Source organism: Lacerta agilis, chromosome 2 (assembly GCF_009819535.1).
Source record: "Lacerta agilis isolate rLacAgi1 chromosome 2, rLacAgi1.pri, whole genome shotgun sequence".
Classification (NCBI taxonomy): Eukaryota; Metazoa; Chordata; class Lepidosauria; order Squamata; family Lacertidae; genus Lacerta; species Lacerta agilis.
This window is the reverse complement of record NC_046313.1, coordinates 17,637,356-17,659,591: the sequence shown is the minus strand read 5'-3', so window position 1 is coordinate 17,659,591 and position 22,236 is coordinate 17,637,356. Positions and strand designations below refer to the sequence as shown.

General features: G+C 45.3%; 1 protein-coding gene across 3 annotated transcripts in view; it reads right to left on the bottom strand.

Annotated features, from left to right (window-relative positions):
* RAB11FIP4 (RAB11 family interacting protein 4) overlaps positions 1–22,236 on the bottom strand; it is a 192,552-nt gene that overhangs the window by 17,175 nt on the left and 153,141 nt on the right. For all 3 annotated transcript variants that reach the window (XM_033138744.1, XM_033138743.1, XM_033138745.1), the window contains exon 4: positions 1,062–1,285. In XM_033138744.1, coding sequence (XP_032994635.1) covers positions 1,062–1,285 — 224 coding nt within the window. The remainder of the gene's footprint in view (positions 1–1,061; positions 1,286–22,236) is intronic.

Genomic DNA, 22,236 nt, shown 5'->3' with positions numbered 1-22,236 from the left:
TAGTAGTGGTTGCAGGGCCGGCTTACCCATAGGCGCTAGGGGTGCGGGGCACCCGGGCGCCGGGCTCTCAGGGGCGCCGGGCCGAGATTCCGGGGCCGAGATTTGGAGTCCGGGGATTGAAGAGCCAGGCCAGCCAACAGCCGCTGCTGAACGGAGCAGAGCCCGGCAGAGCGCCTCAGGCTTTTATGCTGTGGGCACTGAGGCAGCTGGCCGGCTCCGCCCAGTGCTGTCAAGTATCCCGTTTTCCCCGGGATTCTCCCTTATTTTAAGCAGTTTTCCATTGCTCTCCCTTATTTTTTATTTCCCTTAAATTTCCCGTTTTTAATGGAAGCAGCTCCTCCCCTGCTGGTCAGGGACTGGGTGGGAAGACCTCGCCTACTTGGAGAGAAAAGCCTCAGCGTTCCTTGGTTTTGGAACGCTTTGGTTTTGGAATGGACTTCCGGAACAAATTAAGCATGGGTAGGCAAACTAAGGCTCGCAGGCTGGATCCGGCCCAATCACCTTCCAAATCCAGCCCGCGGACGGTCCGGGAATCAGCGTGTTTTTACATGAGTAGAATGTGTCCTTTTATTTAAAATGCATCTCTGGGTTATTTGTGGGGCATAGGAATTTCTTTTCTTTTTTTCCAAAATATAGTCTGGCCCACCACAAGGTCTGAGGGACAAGTGGAGCGGCCCCCTGCTGAAAAAGTTTGCTGACCCCTGGGATTAAGTTTGAGAACCAAGGTGTTATGTATTGAAGTTCTCACCCTAGGCCACTAGGGGTGTGTGTATATAGTTCATTCTGCTGCAGTTTTCACTCAGGTCCGCATATGCAAAAGAGGGATTGTAAAGTGACGTTCAGGGATTGGTTAACTACAGAAAGTTGTTACTGTTGCTTTGTAGCCGAGTTCTATATAAGCAGGCTGCTGAGGCCTTCAGCTCACTTCTGTTCCAGCCTGAGAATAAACAAGAGCTGCTTGGAAATCACTGTGTCGTCTGCTGTGTCCACCCACAACTTAACACAAGGTACCACTGTATAGGAAAGGCAATATAGGAAACACTCAAGAGTTTTCTACTCACTTATCTCCAGGCAGGAAGAGGCCACCCAGCATGCCATCCTTCTCCTCACTCCGACACACATCCGACGCCTCTGAGCTGTGGGCGCTTTCAATGGCACTGTCCATGTCGGACTCATGGTGGACTTCCTGCTGAGCCAGGGTCATGTTGTCTTCATCGGGAAAGAGATCCGATTCACTGTACGCACCTTCACTGTCCAAATAGCTGCCGTCTTGAATTTCAGGACCCTGGGACAGAGGGAAAGAGAGCCTTTAGGGTCGGAGGAAGATTAAAAAACAAACAAACACCTTGATGATGGATGTGATGGGGAGAAGTGAGTACAGCCCTTTCCCGTTAAGTCTGCTAGCAGCCCCGGTCGGCTGGGCAGGCCTGATGCTGAGCTCCAGCTCCCTTTGAAAACTGTAATGTTGACTTTGCCTCGGACAGCTGAGCGGGTTCAAACAGGTTGCCCAGAAGCTGAGCAAAGCTTGCCAAATTAGACCTAAGCAAACTAATTTAAATTCCATCTGCTGTATACCCTTTGCCAGACAGCAGAGCTTGGCCTTGGAGCTTCAAAATCGGGAGCCCAGATCTCTGTCTTTTCCAGTGTTGGAAAGTATACAGTAATGGATGACAGTCATATCAAAGAGTGGAATTCAGCCCCACTGAATTCAACATGACTTATTCCCAGGTTAAGTGGGTATGGTATAAAATCGCACCTGGAGTCCCAAGTAAAATAATATAGTACGCTAAATAGGAAAAGCAGCTGTAAGCACTTGTAACACAGTACAAAGCTAACATACAAGCCTGCAGTTTTAAGTTCCACATGCTCCAGTGAAGCACAATGTCCACTTTTGACCTAGTGCTTTTCCCCTGCAACTTCAAATCTGATAAGAAGAATGACTGTACCTTAAGTTTCAAAATTTACCAAACAAGTACGTACCAGAAAGACAAGTTCTTATCTACTAGTTTTTCCCTAGAAGATAAGTCAACAAAATCAACAGGGGGAGTTTGGAATCAGAAATACTGAAGTAAGCAAAATGCCATGGGGAAGAACACGTTTTTTATTCACCCGTTGAGCACTAAAATCTTACTCAAAGCTTTCTGTCAGAGAAGAGTCCTCTGCGCTCGGGGGTAATTCTCCTTTCCGTGTCTGTGTGGTGTAAACACGGGCGATTACAGACCTCTGAATTCAAGTTTCTATAACGCAAATTTTGACCCATTGAGTCTATGACACCGATTGACAGGCTGCACTTTTAAAACTTGCGCAACACCTTGTTGCTGTACTAGTGATAGGTCTTGCCCAATCCTATGAGTGGCTGCTCATGAGACCATTAGACAAACTAGGAACACAGTATGCCCTCCTTGCAAGATGGTTAACTTCCAGACGAAGTGAAGAAACCACAATATAAAAGTAGGCCAATTGCAGGAAGTTACTGAGATGGTTTTACATAAACACATACCCTCCAACTTTTTTCGATGAAAATAGGGACACCCTAAGGAAAGGTGGGACATTCTGAGATCAAATCAGAAACCGGGACAGCTTCTGTAAATTTGGAACTGTCCTTGGAAAATAGGGACACTTAGGGGGTCTGTAAACATTTTATTGGAAGTGCTACGTGTCTGCTAGCATCAGGCATGGAAAAACCTTTAAGCCAGCAAAACTTTCCAGGAGCCAGATTGAAGAGAAGGAGAAGTGGAAAGCTGATAACTACAGTTGTGTAGTGGGAGCAGGACCGGTGCTAGGGCTTCTTGCGCCCTAGGCGAACCACCTTCTGGTGCCCCCCCCCAAAGCCTGCTTTAGCAGGAGGTGGGGGTGGTGGAGAGGCAAGCAGCAGTTTCTCCGCTGTAGCGGAGAAGCTGCTGCTCGCCCGTCCTGCCGCCCGCCCCCCACCAAAGCCTGCTTTAGCGGGAGGTGGGGGGTGGTGTAGGGGGCAAGCAGCACCTCTCCGCTACAGTGGAGAAGCTACTGCTAGCCCGTCCCACCCAAGCCTGGCCAGCGCCCCCTCCATTTTGGCGCCCTAGGCAATTGCCTAGCTCGCCTAAATGGATGCACTGGCCCTGGGTGGGAGGTTGGCACGAGCAGACACCTTATCGCAGAAGTAAGCAGAATCAAAGCTTATGAGGTCTACTTTGGTTCCCCCTCCCCCAGAACCTCAAGGTCTACCATCAGGGGCAAAGTGCAAAACAGAATTAAGTGCACCTTAGCCCAAGAATTTGCTTTCAGTACATTGGACGCTCGGGTTGCGAACGTGATCCGTGTGGGAGGCACGTTCGCAACCTGCAGCGTTTGCAACCCACAGCGCTGCTTCTGCACACACACGGGCCGCGATTCGGTGCTTCTGCACATGCGTGAAGCACGATTTAGCGCTTCTGCGCATGCGCGAGTGCTGGAACCCGGAAGTAACCTGTTCCGGTACTTCTGGGTTTGGCGTGAGTGCAACCTGGAAAAACATAACCTGCAACATTCGCAACATGAGGTATGATTGTACTAGAACTGAGCTCGCAGTCCTTTCACACAAAAATCTATTCCTTCTCCCCCCTGCCCACACACACAAAATCTTTGTTAATGCAAACAATCAATTGAAAACGCCTCATAATATCTGTAAAAAACACAACAACACTGTGAGATGAAGAGGCCAATATAACAGCAATTCAAGTTGGCTGTTAATATAAAAATTAACAGATCGTGACTTCTCTGGAGAAAATAAAATCAGCAAAAACATTTATTTCAACTAGCGTGTCCTTTGGGGGAGGCTTTCTACAAAACAGGGCTAAGTAAGTCTTTTTTAGAAAACGCATTTCATTGGCAATTACGCACACAGAGAAAACATGAGGTAGGACCATCTGATAACAACTCCTATTCCGAGGCCTGTTTATTTTGCTAATAACCATTTTCAATTAGTCACTCTAAAATAGACCTGTTAGCAACCAGGCACGTAGCAACATCTCCAGAGTCTAGGGTGCTTATTAAAAATTCTCAGAAGCTAGTAAGGTTTCGTTTCAACTCATTCCAGGAGGGATAGTTTGAGGTCACAGTATAAAAGCACACCTTAGTGCCAAATATTTGGTAGATGTGACAAAACTGAAGGTCGCAATTGAACGCAAAGTTGAGCGTGCTTCAACGGGCTTTGACACAATTAACTCTCAGTGTGTATGACAATACCCTCCAACATTTCTCCAATGAAAATAGGGACATTCAACTGGCTTTGATACAATGGTACTGTACCTTGGTTCTCAAACTTAATCCCTTCCGGAAGTCCGTTCCAAAACCAAGGCGTGCTTTCCCATAGAAAGTAATGCCAAATGGATTAATCCATTCCAGACTTTTAACCCCCAAAACAACAATTCAACATGAATTTTACTATCCAATGAGACCATTGATCCATAAAATGAAAGCAATAAACAATGTACTGCAGTCACACAATCAATCAATCAGTAGCTGAACTGGGTCCCACACAGTCACAAAAACAAAACAGAGCCACAAAAATGCAAAATAAATAGCAAAAACAGACAGACCTCAGCGTAACACTCCAAACAGAAGTGTGGCACTCAAAAATGAGCACGTTCAACACTTACTTCCGGTTTGCAGTTTTTGGGTTCCAAGTTGTTTGAGTACAAGTTGTTTGAGAACCGAGGTACCACTGTATTTTTAAATTACATTTCTATCCTAACTTTCCTCAAAGGAGCTCGATGTGACGGACACAGCTCTCCCTCACCTCATTTAACCACCACAACGACCTTATGAGGTAGGTTAGGCTGAGAGGCAGTGATTGGCTCGAGGTCAGCCAGTGAGCTTCATGGCTGAGGAAGGATATGAGCTCTGGCTTCCCAGCAGTGGCGGAGGAAGCCGCTTGGTCACCCGGGGCGGTAAACCAGGGGCCCCTGTGGCGTGCATGTGCAGCATAGCTGCATACGCCGCTTGTGCCATGTGCCGTACGCAGTGACGCATGTGTTGTGCGTACCACGCATGGCACTTGCGTCGCTATGTGTAGCACGCTGCGCATGCATGCCGTGCCGCTCCATAGTGGCGGCGGCAGGCGGACCCCGAGCAAGCCGCGGAGCGAGGCAGCCTCACCCTCATGGCAGATTAGGTTAATGGACTATGCAGAATTGGATAAGATGACAGGAAGAATTCAAAACTGGTGGGACCAGGAATTCCTGAAGGATTGGACTAAATTTGAGAAATATTTGAAAGACAATTGTAAACAACAAATTACGCCAATAGGTTTACAAGAAGTTTTGTAAGGTTAATTTTAGGAAATATTACGGAGATAATTCTAGAAGGTAACAATTAATTACTGTGATAAAAAGTAATAGTGAAGTTGGAAATACAAGAAGAAATTAGGAAATTTGAAAATCTTGAGAAGTGGTTGATGGAAGTAAAAAATATGTATAAGAGATGAATACTATTGGATGTTTAAACGAATGTATGTAAAATTTAATTAAAAATGATTAAAAAAAGAAAGAATAACATAAGGACCTGATGCCCTGGTGGAGCTTTGCCACCTGAAACAGTCGCCCCACCTTGCCTCATGGTTGGGCCAGCCCTGAATAAATACTACACCAGGATCTTCTGTCCCTATGGATCTTGCCACCTGAGGCAGTCACCCCATCTTACCTCATGGGTAGCATGCTCAGAACATTCTAAAAATTACAATCAACTATCCTTTACCCTCTCTGTTATGCTATTTGCTTCTGTTTTGTTTATGGTGAGATATTTATTTATCTCTTTGTCTTTGTAATATGTTGCGTTATAGAAGTATGGCAACTAATCCTCATTGTACGTTAGCTCAAATGGATTTGAGTGCAGTAAGATATGTTACAATGTTGTGTTTCCCAGAATCGTTTAAAATGTGTAGAGAAGTGCGAAGAAAGAGCTGTCCCGATTCCAGAATTAGAATTTTGGACACTGAGGATTTGTCCTAGTCTGGTGCAGGCGACGTATTTAGTTTTGTAAGTTGTGCGATTTGTACTGCTACTGTATTGTGACGGTCATTGGCTATAAACAATAAAACTTACTAGATTCCGAAATTCAGCCCTGTATAAATACATCTCGCCGTTGCAACCGCAAGCCCGTCCTATATGAATTGCCTGCATCTGTTCACATCTAACACTGTAAGATGGACAAAATAATGCTAGGTGCTGAAAACCTCCACTGACGCTATTCAAGTCCAGAGGCTGGAGCAGAAGAAAAATAAATAAATTCGGGGGGAAGGACGTCACTTTAAAGAGCCGTAATCTAGAGGCGCCCCTGAAAATAAACTCATTTGTGCTCTCACTGCTCCTCACACTAGAGACATGATTCGGGCAGAAGGCGAAAGGGGAAAACACATGAAAAGCAGCTTTGTGCTCCAGTGAGTATCCACTGTGTTGTTGTTTTTCTGGGGAGGTAAAAGCCAAAGAAAAACTGGCCTGGAATATGGAAAAAGGGCCAGGAGCTGCAGACGTGTTTGCATTTACACTACCTGTCATTTAAATGTGTCAGTTTGCAGAAGAGCTAGGCTGCTTAACATGAGAGGACCCATTCAAAGCACTGATTTATTTATTTATTTTAAATCAGAAAACCTGGTAGCTTTTTGCTGTGAATTCATTTTGAATGCGCTCTCCAAAGGATGGTCAGTAGAAGAAAACAGCAACGCTAAAGTGGAGCTGACCAAAGCTGACAACATGTAAATCCCATGTATGAAGTTACAGGTAGGTAGCCGTGTTGGTCTGCTATAGTCAAAACAAAATAAAAAATAAAAAAATTCCTTCCAGTAGCACCTTAGAGACCAACTAAGTTTGTTCTTGGTATGAGCTTTCGTGTGCATGCACACTTCTTCAGATACCTTGTATGAAGGAAGATTTAATATTTCTATGGCACCTTTGCTGTCAAAAGCCTTTTAGACATACGAGTACAATGCAAACTCAAGACGTACCCAAATCAGTGCTCTTTTTCTAGAAAAGGAGGTACTCACCATGAACACCTCCCTTGTTCTCTTACAATGGCAGTGGATCTTAGCTCAATTAGGCAAAACAGTTCAGACCCTGGCACCACCAGTTAACAGGGCCAGGCAGCAGACAATGGAAAATACAAACTACCGTATTTTTCGCTCCATAAGACACACTTTTTTTTCTTCCTAAAAAGTATGGGGAAAATATCTGTGCGTCTTATGGAGCGAATGCTGGTCCCTGGAGCTGAATTGCGCAGGGGCCAAAAGAGGATCAGGCCTTTTATTTTACAAAGAGAAAAGGGGGGGTTGAAAGGACCCCGCTCAGCAGCTGATCAACAAGAGATCGGGAGAGAGATAAGTCCTGGCTCCCTTTCAGCCCCGCCCTCCATTGTTGAATGTGCTGCAGAGGGAGGTTGTTTGTTTCCCCAGTGACATTAGATTATCTGTCTGGAAACTGTAGAAAAGGCTCCCTTTCCTTTAGAAGCTGCAGAAATGTGAGTTGAACCCCATAAAAAATGGAGCTTTTCCTCTTTGCTTTTCCCCCTTTGCAAAAGGAGCTTTGCTTTTCCCCCTTTGCAAAAAAAGCTGCAAAACTTTTAGCTGATCCTCAAAAAACCAGGGCTTTCCCCTTTGCAAAAAAGCTACAAAACTTTTAGTTGATCCTCAAAAAAACAGAGCTTTTAGAGGAGGAAAACCAGAAAAAAATTGTTTCCTCCTCTAAAAACGAGGTGCGCCCAGACTTTGGGGGATTGAGTGTGAAAACTGTAGAGCCTGCAACTGCAAGACACACAGAACCGATAGCCTCAGTATTTTCCTAAAGGTTTGCAGAAGTGCAAAGAAATAGGGGAAAGGAAAGGTAGAGACACCCCCCCCCCCCGTTATGTACTGAGCTTGGATCATAGAACAACAGGCAGGTAGGATCCTAGAATGCAACAACTGATTGGCCTGCAGGAGCAGCCCAATCAGGCTCCAGGAGGGGAGCAGAGTCAGCCAATCACACGGGACCCATTGTGTAAATAATGTATATAAAGCCTGAGGTTTGGGAGGAAATTCATTCACTGTTACGAGCTGAAATAAAGAGCCCGAAATCACTACGTGACTCCGAGTATATTTCACCACCCCCTCAAAACAACCTGACCCAACGAGGTTGAGACTGTTCACCGGGCACAGAATGCTAATTGTTGGGGAGTGGGGGTGGTGGAATGGAGTATCCTGGGAAAGGGGGTGGCTGGAGGAATAGAACCCTAAGCAAGAGGACTCTTCCACTTTGCCACATTTTTGTTGCAGATCCTATTTGTACAGGTGACTCCTAACTTACATGGGGGTTACGTTCCCACAACAGAACTGGCTGGATTTATAGTACAGCTACCACTCCTGAATTCAATAGGGTATTGTTGCCTGGATAGTGAAGGGGAATCAACACACAGGTATCTTGTGTGCCTACAAATACATATTCACTCAAGAGGCATTTACACACACAGCCCAATTAGCGATTTCTCAAAACCCAGGGGACAGAGGTGAAGACTGGAGAACTCTAGGGTATGTTGACACACTTGAACACTCTTTAAAAGCACCTCCAAGTATCTTGTCAGAAGGCAATAATTAGAACAGCGCTAACGCCAAGTCCCTGAAAATAAAGAGAAAGTAATGAAATATTCCTGTTCTCCCAGGCAGAAAGAAAAGACAGAAGCACCTTACAACATTTTTATCAGGTTGCTGAAAATGGGACTGATATACACTAAAATGATGATACTTCAAGTGAAGAAAAGGAGAAAATATTTTGCAAACTGGCTTGCTCATCTGCCATACTGGACCCTATTTTCCACCTGATCCCTTACGCGCCAAACCTTGATCTTGCAAGAAACAAAACGAAACAAAACCTTCACACCTGGATATATATTTGGAAATGAGTCACCATGCACCTCTCTCAACTCAAGAGTCACATGCTAGTAGCGGTGGGCGGGGCCAGAGGCAAAAGTAGGCAGGGCAATGGATGCAACACTTATCGCTTTACATTCCCAGCCATGGAAAAGGCATCCACAACAAACACTCGCTTCAGGCAAGCAAGAGGTGTTGCCACCGTTCAAAGACTAATACCAGCCAGGCAATAACATGGTTACAAAAGTTGGGTGCCACCCCCACTCTCTGCTGTGAAATAGCAAGATCTCTGGGGGTTCCAAGCACTCACTCGGGAGCTGTGTTCCTTTGGAGAATTGAGACATGGCGGAGACTGCTGTACCTTTAAGAAATATTGTTTATTCACCTATCTGCACCTTCAGTCCAGACACATCAAATGCCACAATTTAATTGGGAGATCACAAATACTAATATAAAGATAAAGGGACCCCTGACCATTAGGTCCAGTCGTGTCCGACTCAGGGGTTGCGGTGCTCATCTCGCTTTACTGGCCGAGGGAGCCGGCGTACAGCTTCTGGGTCATGTGGCCAGCATGACTAAGCCGCTTCTGGCGAACCAGAGCAGCGCACGGAAACGCCGTTTACCTTCCCACTGGAGCGGTACCTATTTATCTACTTGCACTTTGACATGCTTTCGAACTGCAAAGGTTGGCAGGAGCAGGGACCGAGCAACGGGAGCTCACCCCGTCACGGGGATATGAACCGCCGACCTTCTGATCGGCAAGCCCTAGGCTCTGTAGTTTAAGCCACAGCGCCACCCAATTTTCCCAGAGGCTGCTCTAGGCTGCACAGCATTTGGAGACGCAGTAACTCGTGCGCAGGAGGCCAAAGACTGCAAAGGTAAGAGAGGGGGGGAAAGGAGGGGGCAAGCGGGCAGTCAAGGAAGGGGTCAGCAGCAGGGAGGGAGGGAGCGACAGAGATGGGGGTGGCAGGGGGTGCCCCCATTTTTTCTCACAAAATGTTGGAGCAGGGCTTTTTTTCCAGCCAGAACTCACCGGAACCCAGTTCCAGAATCTCTCAGGTGGGCGCCATTGTAAGAGAACAAGGGAGGCGTTCATGGTGAGTTCCGGCACCTCTTTTTTTGTTGAAGAGGACAAGTGAACAGGAAGGTGCGGCAGTTGTCAAGGGGCTCCAGAGGTTTGCTGAGGTCCTCCTAATAGCCAACTCAGGACTACAGTCCTGCCTGATCACATGCAGATGCAAAACACAATGAAGGGCACCAACCAGTCTTCTTCCCTACCTAAAATTTCACCCCTGGTATATCCTCTTTGAATCGTAAACACAATAACTCACACTTAGCATGCTTTAACACCCACACCAAACCTGTTGTATTTTTCCTTCCAGCATGCAGCAGAAGTAACCTTAGTAACAGCCACGGAAAAAGCACCCTAAGTGCTGGAAAACAACCATCACCATGGCACAGAACAAATCTTACCACTGTGGTAGAAATGTGAGCCTAAAAATACCCCTATTTCAAGGAGATCAAGCCTTACCAGTACCAAGCTTTGGGTAGCATTTGCACTATAAGATCTTGGCTCCAACCTGCATTGAGCTGAAGCACTTTGAGGAAGTGCATTTCTGAGAAGCCTCAAGGTTGAAGAAGTGGATACAGAGTTACAACATATCTGCTTGTGGAAGGAACATATCGGTAGTAGAAACAACAACAGACAGTCACGGTATCTGTACCTCAGATAAAATTCAAAACCGTGTATATCACTGGATGGAAATGTATTAATATGGAACTAAACTGACAATATCATCATACAAAAAGCATTCATAGATATTTCCTCAAAGCCTATATATGCTTTAAAACATCAAAGTGCTGATACAAAGTGCAATATAATGTTCAATATAATGTTAAAGATGGTTATGCAAAAGTCTATAAGACGCATGGGTCCATCCTCCCAATGTTGGAGAAGGTTACACAAAGTCACTCAAACATATGGGTATGTCCTCCCGACGGGTGGCCAGCTTCAAAACTTCCCGTTTCACCAGCAGTTTCTTCAAGGTCTGGACTTTACCATCAAATCAGAACTAGGATATTAAACATAGCTAAGCTATTCAAAGTGCCTCAGACTCCCATCATTCCAATATACCTAATGCGGACTCAAACCTGCACACTACACGAAAGCTCATACCACCAAGAACAAACTTAGTTGGTCTCTAAGGTGCTACTGGAAGGAATTTTTTTTTATTTTGTTTTGACTATGGCAGACGAACACGGCTACCTACCTGTAACTGGGGAAAAAACAGTTCAGCTTTTTGGGGTGGCACATTTTCAAGGAAAAGAGGCCCTTGTAGATAGATGGCAGTCAAGGCACCACATCCAGCGGTACAACACTACATGATCATTCATATTTCATCACCTGTTTTTTAAAACCAAGAGTAAGCTGCCTTTAAGGAGATACAAATTATTTGGGATATTTTTCTGCCTCCACACAAAGGATATTGCGGAAAGATGGGTTGCCAATACTCAGAGGGGCCTTAAAATGTAACGCAATTAACCCACTCGCAAAAACAATTAACATCTCATTTACAAGCTTCAAGTTCATGCTTGTAAAAGCCTCCTTTTTTTGTCTTTCTTGTGACACCACAGATAAGTGTGGAAATCGACAAAAGCATGCTAAGCAGGGAAGAGGGACCTTCTAGGTTAAAAGGGAAGGAGTGCCAATTTAAAACAAAACTAAAAATGAAAGAGAAGTTCTCTGCTAAGTATAAATTAGGAGAACTCTGACTAACACAGGCTCCAGCTTAAAAACCAAAAGAGACTGGCGGGTGTTTCCAAAATGTGATAAGATAGAAGGTCATATGTCCAAAGAGGGTGGTTTGTTATAAGCAGCAGAAATTAAATAACTTGATGGCAAAGCTGCCCAAGCTGCCCGCACTTCTGTCTTGATCTGCCACGCCGTTCAGCCTAGAATATGTATTTCACGATTAAAAGCTTCCCTAAAGCACATATCCTCTCTTGGGAAGTCTTGCTGCTTCCAAATGATTTGCTTAGTAATAATGATCCACACTCAATGTTTCCAATGTTCCATGATCAGGAGTGCAGGACGGGAAGAATTAGTTACTCCAACAACTGTTCACCGAGATCCTTTTAACTCTTTGAGATAAAGAATATGCATCGGAAAGAGGCTTTAAAAATGAAGTTTAAGGCTGCAGTGCAGTAACCAGTCAGTCAAATTGATTGGAAGCATTTTGATTGACAGCGTTTTTTTCAGGTCTACCCCATGTAAGAAGAAAAGAGTAAGAACGTCCCATGTGAAAGGTCTGTTGAAACAAATGTGTATCTCGTAGCAAAGCAACAGAAACACACTTTCCCCTTTAGCACTATTCATGCACGTATATCCTATTAGTTAAAACCTCATGCAATGAACCAACTCGATTTTTGCTAATTGGGTGTCATAGTGTAACACTATGCATGAGCCTCTGTCCTGCACCCCCACCCCCAGGAAAGGAGCGGTACCCAGACCAACTGCAAACCTTTGCTATCATCTTCCGGTTTGCTCCTGCAGCCAATCGGAAGCCGCGCCTGGTTTTGGGAGTCAAATGGACTTCCAAAAGAGATTAAGTTCGAGAACCAAGGTTCCACTGTACAGTTAACATTGATTTTTTAATGGCAGGTATGTTGTGTGGGACGTGGGTGGCGCTGTGGGTTAAAAACCACAGAGCCATGGGCTTGCCGATCAGAAGGTCGGTGGTTCGAATCCCCGCGACGGGGTGAGCTCCCGTTGCTCGGTCCCAGCTCCTGCCCACCTAGCAGTTCGAAAGCACGTCAAAGTGCAAGTAGATAAATAGGTACCGCTCCGGCGGGAAGGTAAACGGTGTTTCTGTGCGCTGCTCTGTTTCGCCAGAAGCGGCTTTGTCATGCTGGCCACATGACCCGGAAGCTCCCTCGGCCAGTAACGCGAGATGAGCGCCGCAACCCCAGAGTCAGACACGACTGGACCTAATGGTCAGGGGTCCCTTTACCTTTACGTTGTGTTTATTTTTTCATAAATGTTATATTAGATGATATATTGATATACTGTAGACACTCCCCCCCCCCCGTTTTCCTTCCGTTACGGTATTATGTGTGTATTGCTGTAGGTCACTTTGAAACCTTCAGGAAACATGCATCCAGTAAATTTAATTAATTAGTAAAAGCTCAGTTGCAAGCTCCACAAAGTTCAATGGGGCTTCCCCTGTTGACTGTGGGAGTTTGGGACTGCAGTCAGTTACTGTTGTGATTTTTATTTTAAGTGATGCCTTAAATTTGTCTTGCGCTTACCAAACACATGAAGATTTCTGCAAATAGCTCTCACACTGATAAACTTTAGCAGCCTGCCATGCTGCGCTTCTGAGAGACCAATTGCAAAGGCTTCCCTTAATACCAGAGCAGAACAAGGCTATCCTTTTCAAAACAAAGGCTGCCATTTCCAAATTTAAAACAGCCAGACAGCTAAAGATGGCTCAATGTTTGGACAGAAAACTGTTTAGATCATACTTAGCTCTGCAGTGACCCATGTCAAATTATGTAACTGAGTCAATATTCTATCGGGAGTCAGGACTGTGCATTGTTATTCAGAAAATGGGGTTGGGGTGGGGGAGTCGATTCCACCGGTTAATTTAGCTGCTAATTAGCACGATGAATGAATGGGCAATTTAACATTATAGCACATTTCAGTTGCTGTTAGAAGGAGCAATGCATTATGTCCTCCGCTCTCAAACGAGAAAAAAACATAAAGAAAACATTACGGTAAACAAAGACGATTATAGCTTGTCAGGAAACAGGAGCTCTCTTTGCGCCACAACAAAGAGACAGAGCAAATAAATAGATATCTTGAATAGTTCAGGGAAACAAACAGAAAGAAGTCGAAAAGCACATGCAAAAGATTGCTTACACCTGGCAAGGTAAATTGGTATACCTGGGGCCATTTTTTTTTGTCACACCCCCCCCCCCGAGGCCCTCAGTCGGGCTCAGGGTGGCTAACATCAGATACATAACATTGGTATAAAATCAAACAATAATTAAATTACTTCCTAAAAACATCTCAAAATCAAATTAAAGTCTAATTAGATGGCTTTCCACAGGGTTAGGGTTGGGAACAGTAAGTGCTCCACTGAACTGAAATTTCAGCCTTCACGACATAGGAAAACAGCCAAGTAAACAGCTATTTTGGTGGAGGAGGCTCAAGATATTCATATATGGCTATATAATCCCTAGTATAGTAAGATAAGACCTTCGGAGCAGGCGGTTTGTTTTTTTTAAAACAGTTTTTAATGAACCGCCCTAGTAGGGCAGTAATTGTTCCTTGATAATTTGTCACCCACTCCATTATGGAAACTGGGGCGGACTGCCCCCTATGCCCCCCTTGCTACGTCCCTGCACCTGGTGCCAAGTTGTGAGCAACTAGAAGCCATGCAACTAGTTGGATTTGCTACAGTTGGTTGTGGTAGCACATGCAACTGCTCTGAAATCCAATGCATGCTTTCCAGTGAGGCCACATCTTGTGACTTGTACTGTACGGTTAAGAACATATGGTGATCACACGCCAGGAAGTTGCAATGGAAGTAAACTTAACTGAGTGTGTCTACTACTCGGCCCCTATAGAGACATAATGCTTAGCCATGGATTGTTTCCTTTAAGTGTGGCTGAAACATGTCACAGTAGCTAAGCCACAGCTAAAGATTGGCTGCAAAGCAGGATATAAAACCATGGTTTGAAATGATCTGACCAAACCATGGTTGGCATTAACCATGGTTCAGGGTTTCTGTCTCCTCAGGCTCTTTGGTTGCAATTTGACAAGAAGGTAGTATTACTGAGTGCTGCCTTCCTGGACGTGACTTCTGGCGAACACAGTCACCACAGCAAAAGTGCAACATGATTTATGTCTCCGTGGCACAGCATCTGCCTTGCTAGCAGAAGCTCCCAGGTTCAACCCTCAGCATCTCCAAGTAGGAGTTGTGGGACCCTGTCAGTCAGTGTAGACAATACTGAGCTTGATGACTATGGGTCCGATTTGAGAAAAGGCATTTTTCAAAGTTCCTATTGCACTGCAAATTGGGGATCCTAACCAGGATTGAGGCTGCAATATACAAGGTGTGACCAGAAAGTTCGGTGAATGGTCACAGAAATCAGACAACAAGAAATATTCGAACATACAGGCCTTATGAGAGAGCCAGCATGGTGTAGTGGTTAAGAGCAGTAGACTCATAATCTGGTGAACCAGATTCGCATCTCCACTCCTCCACATGCTGCTGCTGGGTAACCTTGGGCTAGTCACACTTTGAAGTCTCTCAGCCCCACTCACCCCACAGAGTGTTTGTTGTGGGGGAGGAAGGGAAAGGAGAATGTTAGCCGCTTTGAGTCTCCTTCGGGTAGTGATAAAGCAGGATATCAAATCCAAACTCCTCCTCCTCCTCCTCCTCCTCCTCCTCCTCCTTCGCCTTCAAAGTAGGCCCCCTCTGATACAATGCACCATTGACAACGTTTGTAGAACTGTTGGAAACTTCTGGAGAAGTCCTCTTTTTGTACTGCTTTCAGTTCCCTCATCACAGCAGCTTGGACGTGTGCAATGTTGGGAAATCTGTGCCCTTTCAGGGCAGATTTCAGTTCTGGAAAAAGAAAGAAATCCAGTGGGGCCAGATTGGGAGAATAATGGAGGGTGGGACAACTCAGTAACCTCAGTAACGATTTCACGCAGAATATGCAATTCTTCCGCCATCATTTGGATGGACAAACGCCGATTCTGCATCAATAACTCACAAACTCTGTCGACATATGCCGCTGTTCTGCCAGTCGACGGTCTGCCAGACTGAGGGTCATCTTTGATGGTTTGCCGCCCTTCATGGAAATGCTTAAACCACTCATACGCTGTCTTTCGAGTTACAGCTTCATCTCTGTATACAATTGTGAGCATTTTGTGGGTCGATTGTATGTTCAAACATTTCTCGCTGTCTGATTTCTGTGACCATTCACTGAACATTCTGGTCACACCTTGTTACTATTCACATTCACCTGTGAATAAGTCTCACTGAACTCAGTGGGACTGTCTTCTGAGTAGATATGCCTAGGGTTGCACTGCAAGGCAACAAACCATGGTTAAAACTACTCATAGGTAAGTATGCTGTCTGCATACTTCAAATATGCATAATTATTGGAGCAAACAACAGGGCAAGAGCATTTCACCACAAGATTCTCTCTGTTCAAAAGTGGGATACAATGATTTGTTGGGGAATTTTTGTTACTTTGCACAAGCTTGTTCTACCACTATTTTGGACTTTCTTGAAATATGTATCCACTATGATACTTCTCTCAGGTGTCTCATAGCTCTAGTAATTGTGAATGTTGAATCAAGGGTCAGTGTTGGCGTAACACCAGCAGTTAAATTATAAGTGACCAAAGAAGACAGCTGCAGTGATGTGGAGAGTTAGATTTAAAGAGATCCAAGTCTTTCTCCGTCTTAGAATCATAGAGTTGGAAGAGACCACAGGGGCCATCCAGTCCAACCCCCTGCCAAGCAGGAAACACCATCAAAGCATTCCTGACAGATGGCTGTCAAGCCTCTGCTTAAAGACCTCCAAAGAAGGAGACTCCACCACACTCCTTGGCAGCAAATTGCACTGTCAAACAGCTCTTACTGTCAGGAAGTTCTTCCTAATGCTTAGGTGGAATCTTCTTTCTTGTAGTTTGAATCCATTGCCCCGTGTCCGCTTCTCTGGAGCAGCAGAAAACAACCTTTCACCCTCCTCTATATAATATATCTCTCTGTGGTCTCTGCTGCTCAAACTCTTTCTCCAAGCCTGGATCCAGTGTCATAAATCAGCACAGCTGGGACAGAAGACCCTGAAAGCAAGTGAAGTCAAAGGTTTTGGTTCCCTTCAATTGGATATAAAGACTCAGATCCCACTATACATGATTCAGGCAGAAATGTTTCCGAACATAGGTTGCCACCCTCACGTCTAATTTGATCTGTCATGACTATAAGAGCAGATATACAGGAAAGATCACATAAGGGGAGAGACTGAAGCAGTCAGAGAAATATCTGCAATTCAACTGACCTCCCAGGTCTTACCTCAGCTTAATAATTAGCTCAACTAACTTTTTGCCCCGGGTACCAATTTACCTTGCTACGCCCCTGCCTTTTGCGAATCTTTGCACTTTTGTCCATTTGCTGTATTTATTTTTCCCAATTTGATTTTCCCCAGATGGTGATTTTCTTGAATCAAAATGAGAGTACCCCTAAACACTTTTTTTTGGGGGGGGGGAGAACTGCATATGTCACTAGAGAAGGTAAAAACTCGCTGCGGTCATGGTGAGCCAATCTGATCTGGCAGAATGTGAGCGAAGGTTGTTAATTCTAGACCCCAAATCTGAGCAACAGTGGCACAAGCAAGCGAAAAACCAAAAAACAAAACAAAAGCCTCCTGAGCCTCTCTAGGGGAAAGTACTGCAATTCCACCTTCAACAATAGGCCCAGGTTTTTTGCAAAAAGAAGAAAAAAGAGCAGAAACATAACACGCTCGCAGCCTCTCGCGAAATGTGATATTTCCACTAAAAAAGAGAGAGGAAGACGGGGGGAACAAAAGTGTCTCATTTCAACGCTCAATCTCTGATGTGTTTCGTTTGAATTGCGAGTGCAACAGGAAGCTGAACCACAGACATGGGGTTAACATCTAACAACTACTGCCAAGGTAGGAAGTTCCCAAGGTACCTGAGCAGCAACAGATAACCTTTCATTCATCAACACCATTGATTCTTCAAGCCTCCTCGTTCCGGAGAATCCATCTCCTACTGAGTTTCATGCAAGGTATCTCTGCACAACACAGAGGATTCTGGGACCAGTGGAGCACCCTGGCTGCCGATACAAATGCTGGTCACCTGTGATGGGCTCGATTCATTAGATTTATGTCCTGCTTGTTAACTAGTGACTTACAACATACACAAAATGCCAATAGATAAAGGCAGGAACCACACACTCAAACAACCACATGAGTCACTGCCAGATCTTCTTGTCAGTAGTAATGGAAGGTCCTTGGGGTTGTTTTTTCCCCCGGTGGGAGTGGTGAGAGGCAAGTTGGTGCACAGTTCTGCCTGTTCCTTCTCACAAGGCAGTTGATGGCTGGTTGTCCTGTGATGGGCAGGGAGCAGTCTCGCTCAGCTTTCCCCAACCTGGTGCCTTCCTAGTTTTGGTGGACTATAACTCACCTTATCGCAGACCATTGGTCATGGTGGCAGGCACTATGGGGAACTGTAGTCTAACAACACCTGGAGAGCACCAGGCTAAGAAAGTCTATGTTAGCTGAAGCAAGTAAAGGTAAGGGTAAAGGGACCCCTGACCATTAGGTCCAGTCGCGGATGACTCTGGGGTTGCGGCGCTCATCTTGCTTTACTGGTCCAGGGAGCTGGCATACAGCTTCCGGGTCAAGTGACCAGCATGACTAAGCTGCTTCTGGCGAACCAGAGCAATGCACGGAAACGCCGTTTACCTTCCCGCCGGAGTGGTACCTATTTATCTACTTGCACTTTGACGTGCTTTTGGACTGCTAGGTTGGCAGGAACTGGGACCGAGCAACGGGAGCTCACCCCATCACAGGGATTTGAACCGCTGACCTTCTGATCGGCAAGCCCTAGGCTCTGTGGTTTAACCCACAGTGCCACCCATGTCCCTACAGCTGAAGCAAGTACCTGGTGTTAAATTTCACCTCTCCCCCTTGCTCCCATCATCAACCATGGGCAGTGTTAGAAACTCTGATATATAAGCTAATCGCCAAATACCGCCTTAAAACTTTTTTACGGCTGCCACCATGGAATGTCTAGGCGCCATTTCCTCCCAATGAAGTTCATTTCCATTTCTACGCCCCTTTATATTTTAAAGGGGGGGAAATCTCAAAGCGGTTGACAACACATTAAAACAGTCCCAGCAAAGGAAGAATGGATACAAAAACTTATGCAACAGGCAGAAATGGCGAGACCTACCGGAAGAATAAGAAATCAAGATAAGAAACTTTTTATAAAAGAATTGAAATGGTTTATTGAATATTTACAGATAAATTGTAAACAGATAAAAACAATGGCAGGATTACTGTAATAACCTGCAGCTACATAAGAGAGAGAGAGAGAGAGAGAGAGAGAGAGAGAGAGATAAATGAGTAAGTTAAGTTAATTTGGATATGCAGAAGATATTAAAAATAAATTTAAGGGACCACAGAAAGAGGAGGAAGGAAGTCAAGTTTTAAAATATCAAAATGAATGTAAAATCAATGAAATATATATATTTGAAAAGTATAAATACTTTTTTTTTTAAAGACAACACATTAAAACATCCAGTCAAACCATCTGGAATAAAGGAAATTCAAGCTTCAAGAGAAAAATGTCAGATCCTTCTCTATGGGACATTTCTGCTTTTCCTATATTGATTTACCAACTTAATTTACATAGCTGCCCCATAGCATTAGGACTCCAGGAAGCCAGGGTGGTATATTGGTTAGAGTGTCAGACTTGCTTAAGAAAGCTGGAGGGGCTAGCACAGGGGTCAGCAAACTTTTTCAGCAGGGGGCCAGTCCACTGTCCCTCAGACCTTGTGGGGGGCCGGACTATATTTTGGGATGAAAAAATGAACGAATTCCTATGCCCCACAAATAACCCAAAGATGCATTTTAAATAAAAGCACACATTCTACTCATGTAAAAACACCAGGCAGGCCCCACAAATAACCCAGAGATGCAGTTTAAATAAAAGGACACATTCTACTCATGTAAAAGCACGCTTGGGCCGGAATGAGAAGGCGATTGGGCCAGATCCATCCCCTGGACCTTAGCTACCCATGGGCTAGCAGGATGGAGATGTCCATCACCAACCTGGCAACCAGAGTTCTCCACATGGTTGCACCAGTCACAAAACGTGCCTGGCTAATTTTGGACACTGCTCATGGGGAACAGAGTTTAAATTCTCGGGGCATACCCAGTGGCAGGACACTAGACAGAAAGATCAAGAATGGCTGGGTGTTGGTTTCTTCAAGGGAACATGTCTGCCATCACTTATCTTCCAAATGGGGAACCCCAACCTCTCAACGAATCCAGGAGGTACCCTGAAATACAATTCAAAAACCTATTCCAAACTAGTCTACCCCATGTACGCCATGCCAACATTGTTTTAAGACTGCAGTGTCTAGTGGCAGCACTCGTGGATTATACAGAAGAAGAGCTAAAGGCATCTAACACTTTTTTGTGTTGGGACAGCTTAGTGAACAGCAGGAGATTCACTGAACATGCCCAACAGGCAGTTGCAGCCACTAGCTCAACTCAGGATAGAAGCTTCTTATAACTTTTTTTTTTGCAAATATTTATAAACCACCACTTCCTAAAAAAAATGTAAAGACATAATATATCAGACAATTATAAAACAAATGGCCAACAATGAATCAAACTTTCCATTTTTAGGAGCAGTCGCAAAAAAGTGCTCAACCACAAGTTGGCCAGACTTTTCAAATTCTCTCCGCTACTAGCAAAAAAAAACCCAAAACCTTTTAAAGTGGAAGCATATAGAATTGCTGAGAAACTCTGCCTTCTCAAGTATACCCATATGGCGGCAACTGCAAAACACAGACCTGGCCAGATCAGCCAAATGGTAAACCTGATGTTAAAATTTTGCAGTCCTCAGCTTGCGGAAACAGATGTTTTGGGAATAAGCACAGCAAATAAAATTTCACACCTTGCTTGTTTGTGCAGTGTACTACAATCTCACTTAGCTGTCCTGCGGTTGCCATCCACTTTGATGCATTGTTTGCACATTTCGGGAGTCAAAAGATTTTCTGCTCAAAGGAGCCATGACAAACCACTCCTGTCATGATATAAAGATGCAGACCCACCATAAAAAGCCGCTGAAATACACTGGGCTATCATGTTTAGTTTGGAGACCCAGATTCACAGGGAAATCCCTAGTGATGTTGGTCTCTCTCTATCTCAGAGCTACTGTGACAAGCAAATGAGTCAGGAATTTATGGAGGGTTTTTTTTTTTGTATTGCAACAGAAATGATTTACCATGACGTAGAAGAGAATACTGGGGTCTATCTGGCAACTATCCAGATTACCACTAAACATGCAAATAAGAACAAGAAGTCTTTCATTTTTCATTGGGAAAGACTTAATCAACAAAACACTCATTACGGGATGCCTAGCACAAATGTAACCACTGGTAGCAACATACCATAACACCCTGAGCTCAACAACCTGCCCGCAAATCACAGAATCATTGAGTTGGAAGGGACCACGAGGGTCATCCAGTCCAACCCCCAGCAATGCAGCAGTCTTTTGCCCAATGTGCGGCTCGAACCCGCAACCCTGAGTCTCATGCTCCACCAACTGAGCTATCTAGTCACATTGCATTTTAACCAGATGTTGTCAGGACTCCCAACTCCCATCAACCCCGGACAGAATGGTGGATGGCCAGGGATGATGGGATTTGTTGTCCCAGCAACCTCCGGTGGGCACCACGTTGCTTATAGCCTCGTCTAAGCTTTTCGGTGGTGCACCCCGATTCGCAGCTCGTGAAAGATCTCCTCAAAACTGGGCAGTAAGACGCTTGCGTAATCAAAGGCGCATCACAGGAAGCCAGCGATCTGATTTTCATTTCCCGATTCCCTGCGTCAGAATCAGTCCCCAAAACATGGGCGTACCGAAGGGGGGGCAGGAGGGGGCAGCTGCCCCCCCCTAGAAGCCAGCTGCCCCCCCCAGAAGCAAAAATGATCGGCGCCGGGCAAGAGGAGCCGCATCCCGGGCTGCCCGGCGCGTCCATTTAGGCTGAGGAAGAAGCGGGGCAGGAGGAGAGGAGCGGAGAAGAAGGAGGCTGCTGTCCCTGCCGCCCAAGTTCCTCCCTTTGCCCCCCCCCCCTTGCCCAAGGCAGCTCCTGTCCCGGAGGCAAGGAGGAGCGCGCTCACAGCGGCGGGCTGGCTTTTGCCCCTGCGTCAGGCTTTGCTCTTCCCTCTCACGCCTCCCTCCCTCCCTCCCTCCCGCTGTTCTGGGAATATTAACACGTTTGGAGGGCTTGCCTGTTCCTGGCGTTGTGTTGTCTGTCATTCCTTCACCCCAACTCCTCTGGTTCGCCCCTTTTAAAGTTACTTTACTGCTCTGAAGTTGGTGTTTCCCTCTGTCCCCCTTTTTCTGAGTTGTTTAAAATCCCTGCTTTTCTACCGCTAGCAAAAATATCTCCTGGGTTGGTGTTTCGCAGCGTCCTTTTACCTGCCGCTAGCAATTACTGTTGTTCAGCCCCTCCCTGCCTTTTGCTGTGTTAAAACCACCTTGTTGTTAAGACCCTCCTTGTTGTGGCTTCTCCCCGTTCCTTAGTTGCTGTTTTGCCCAGCAGC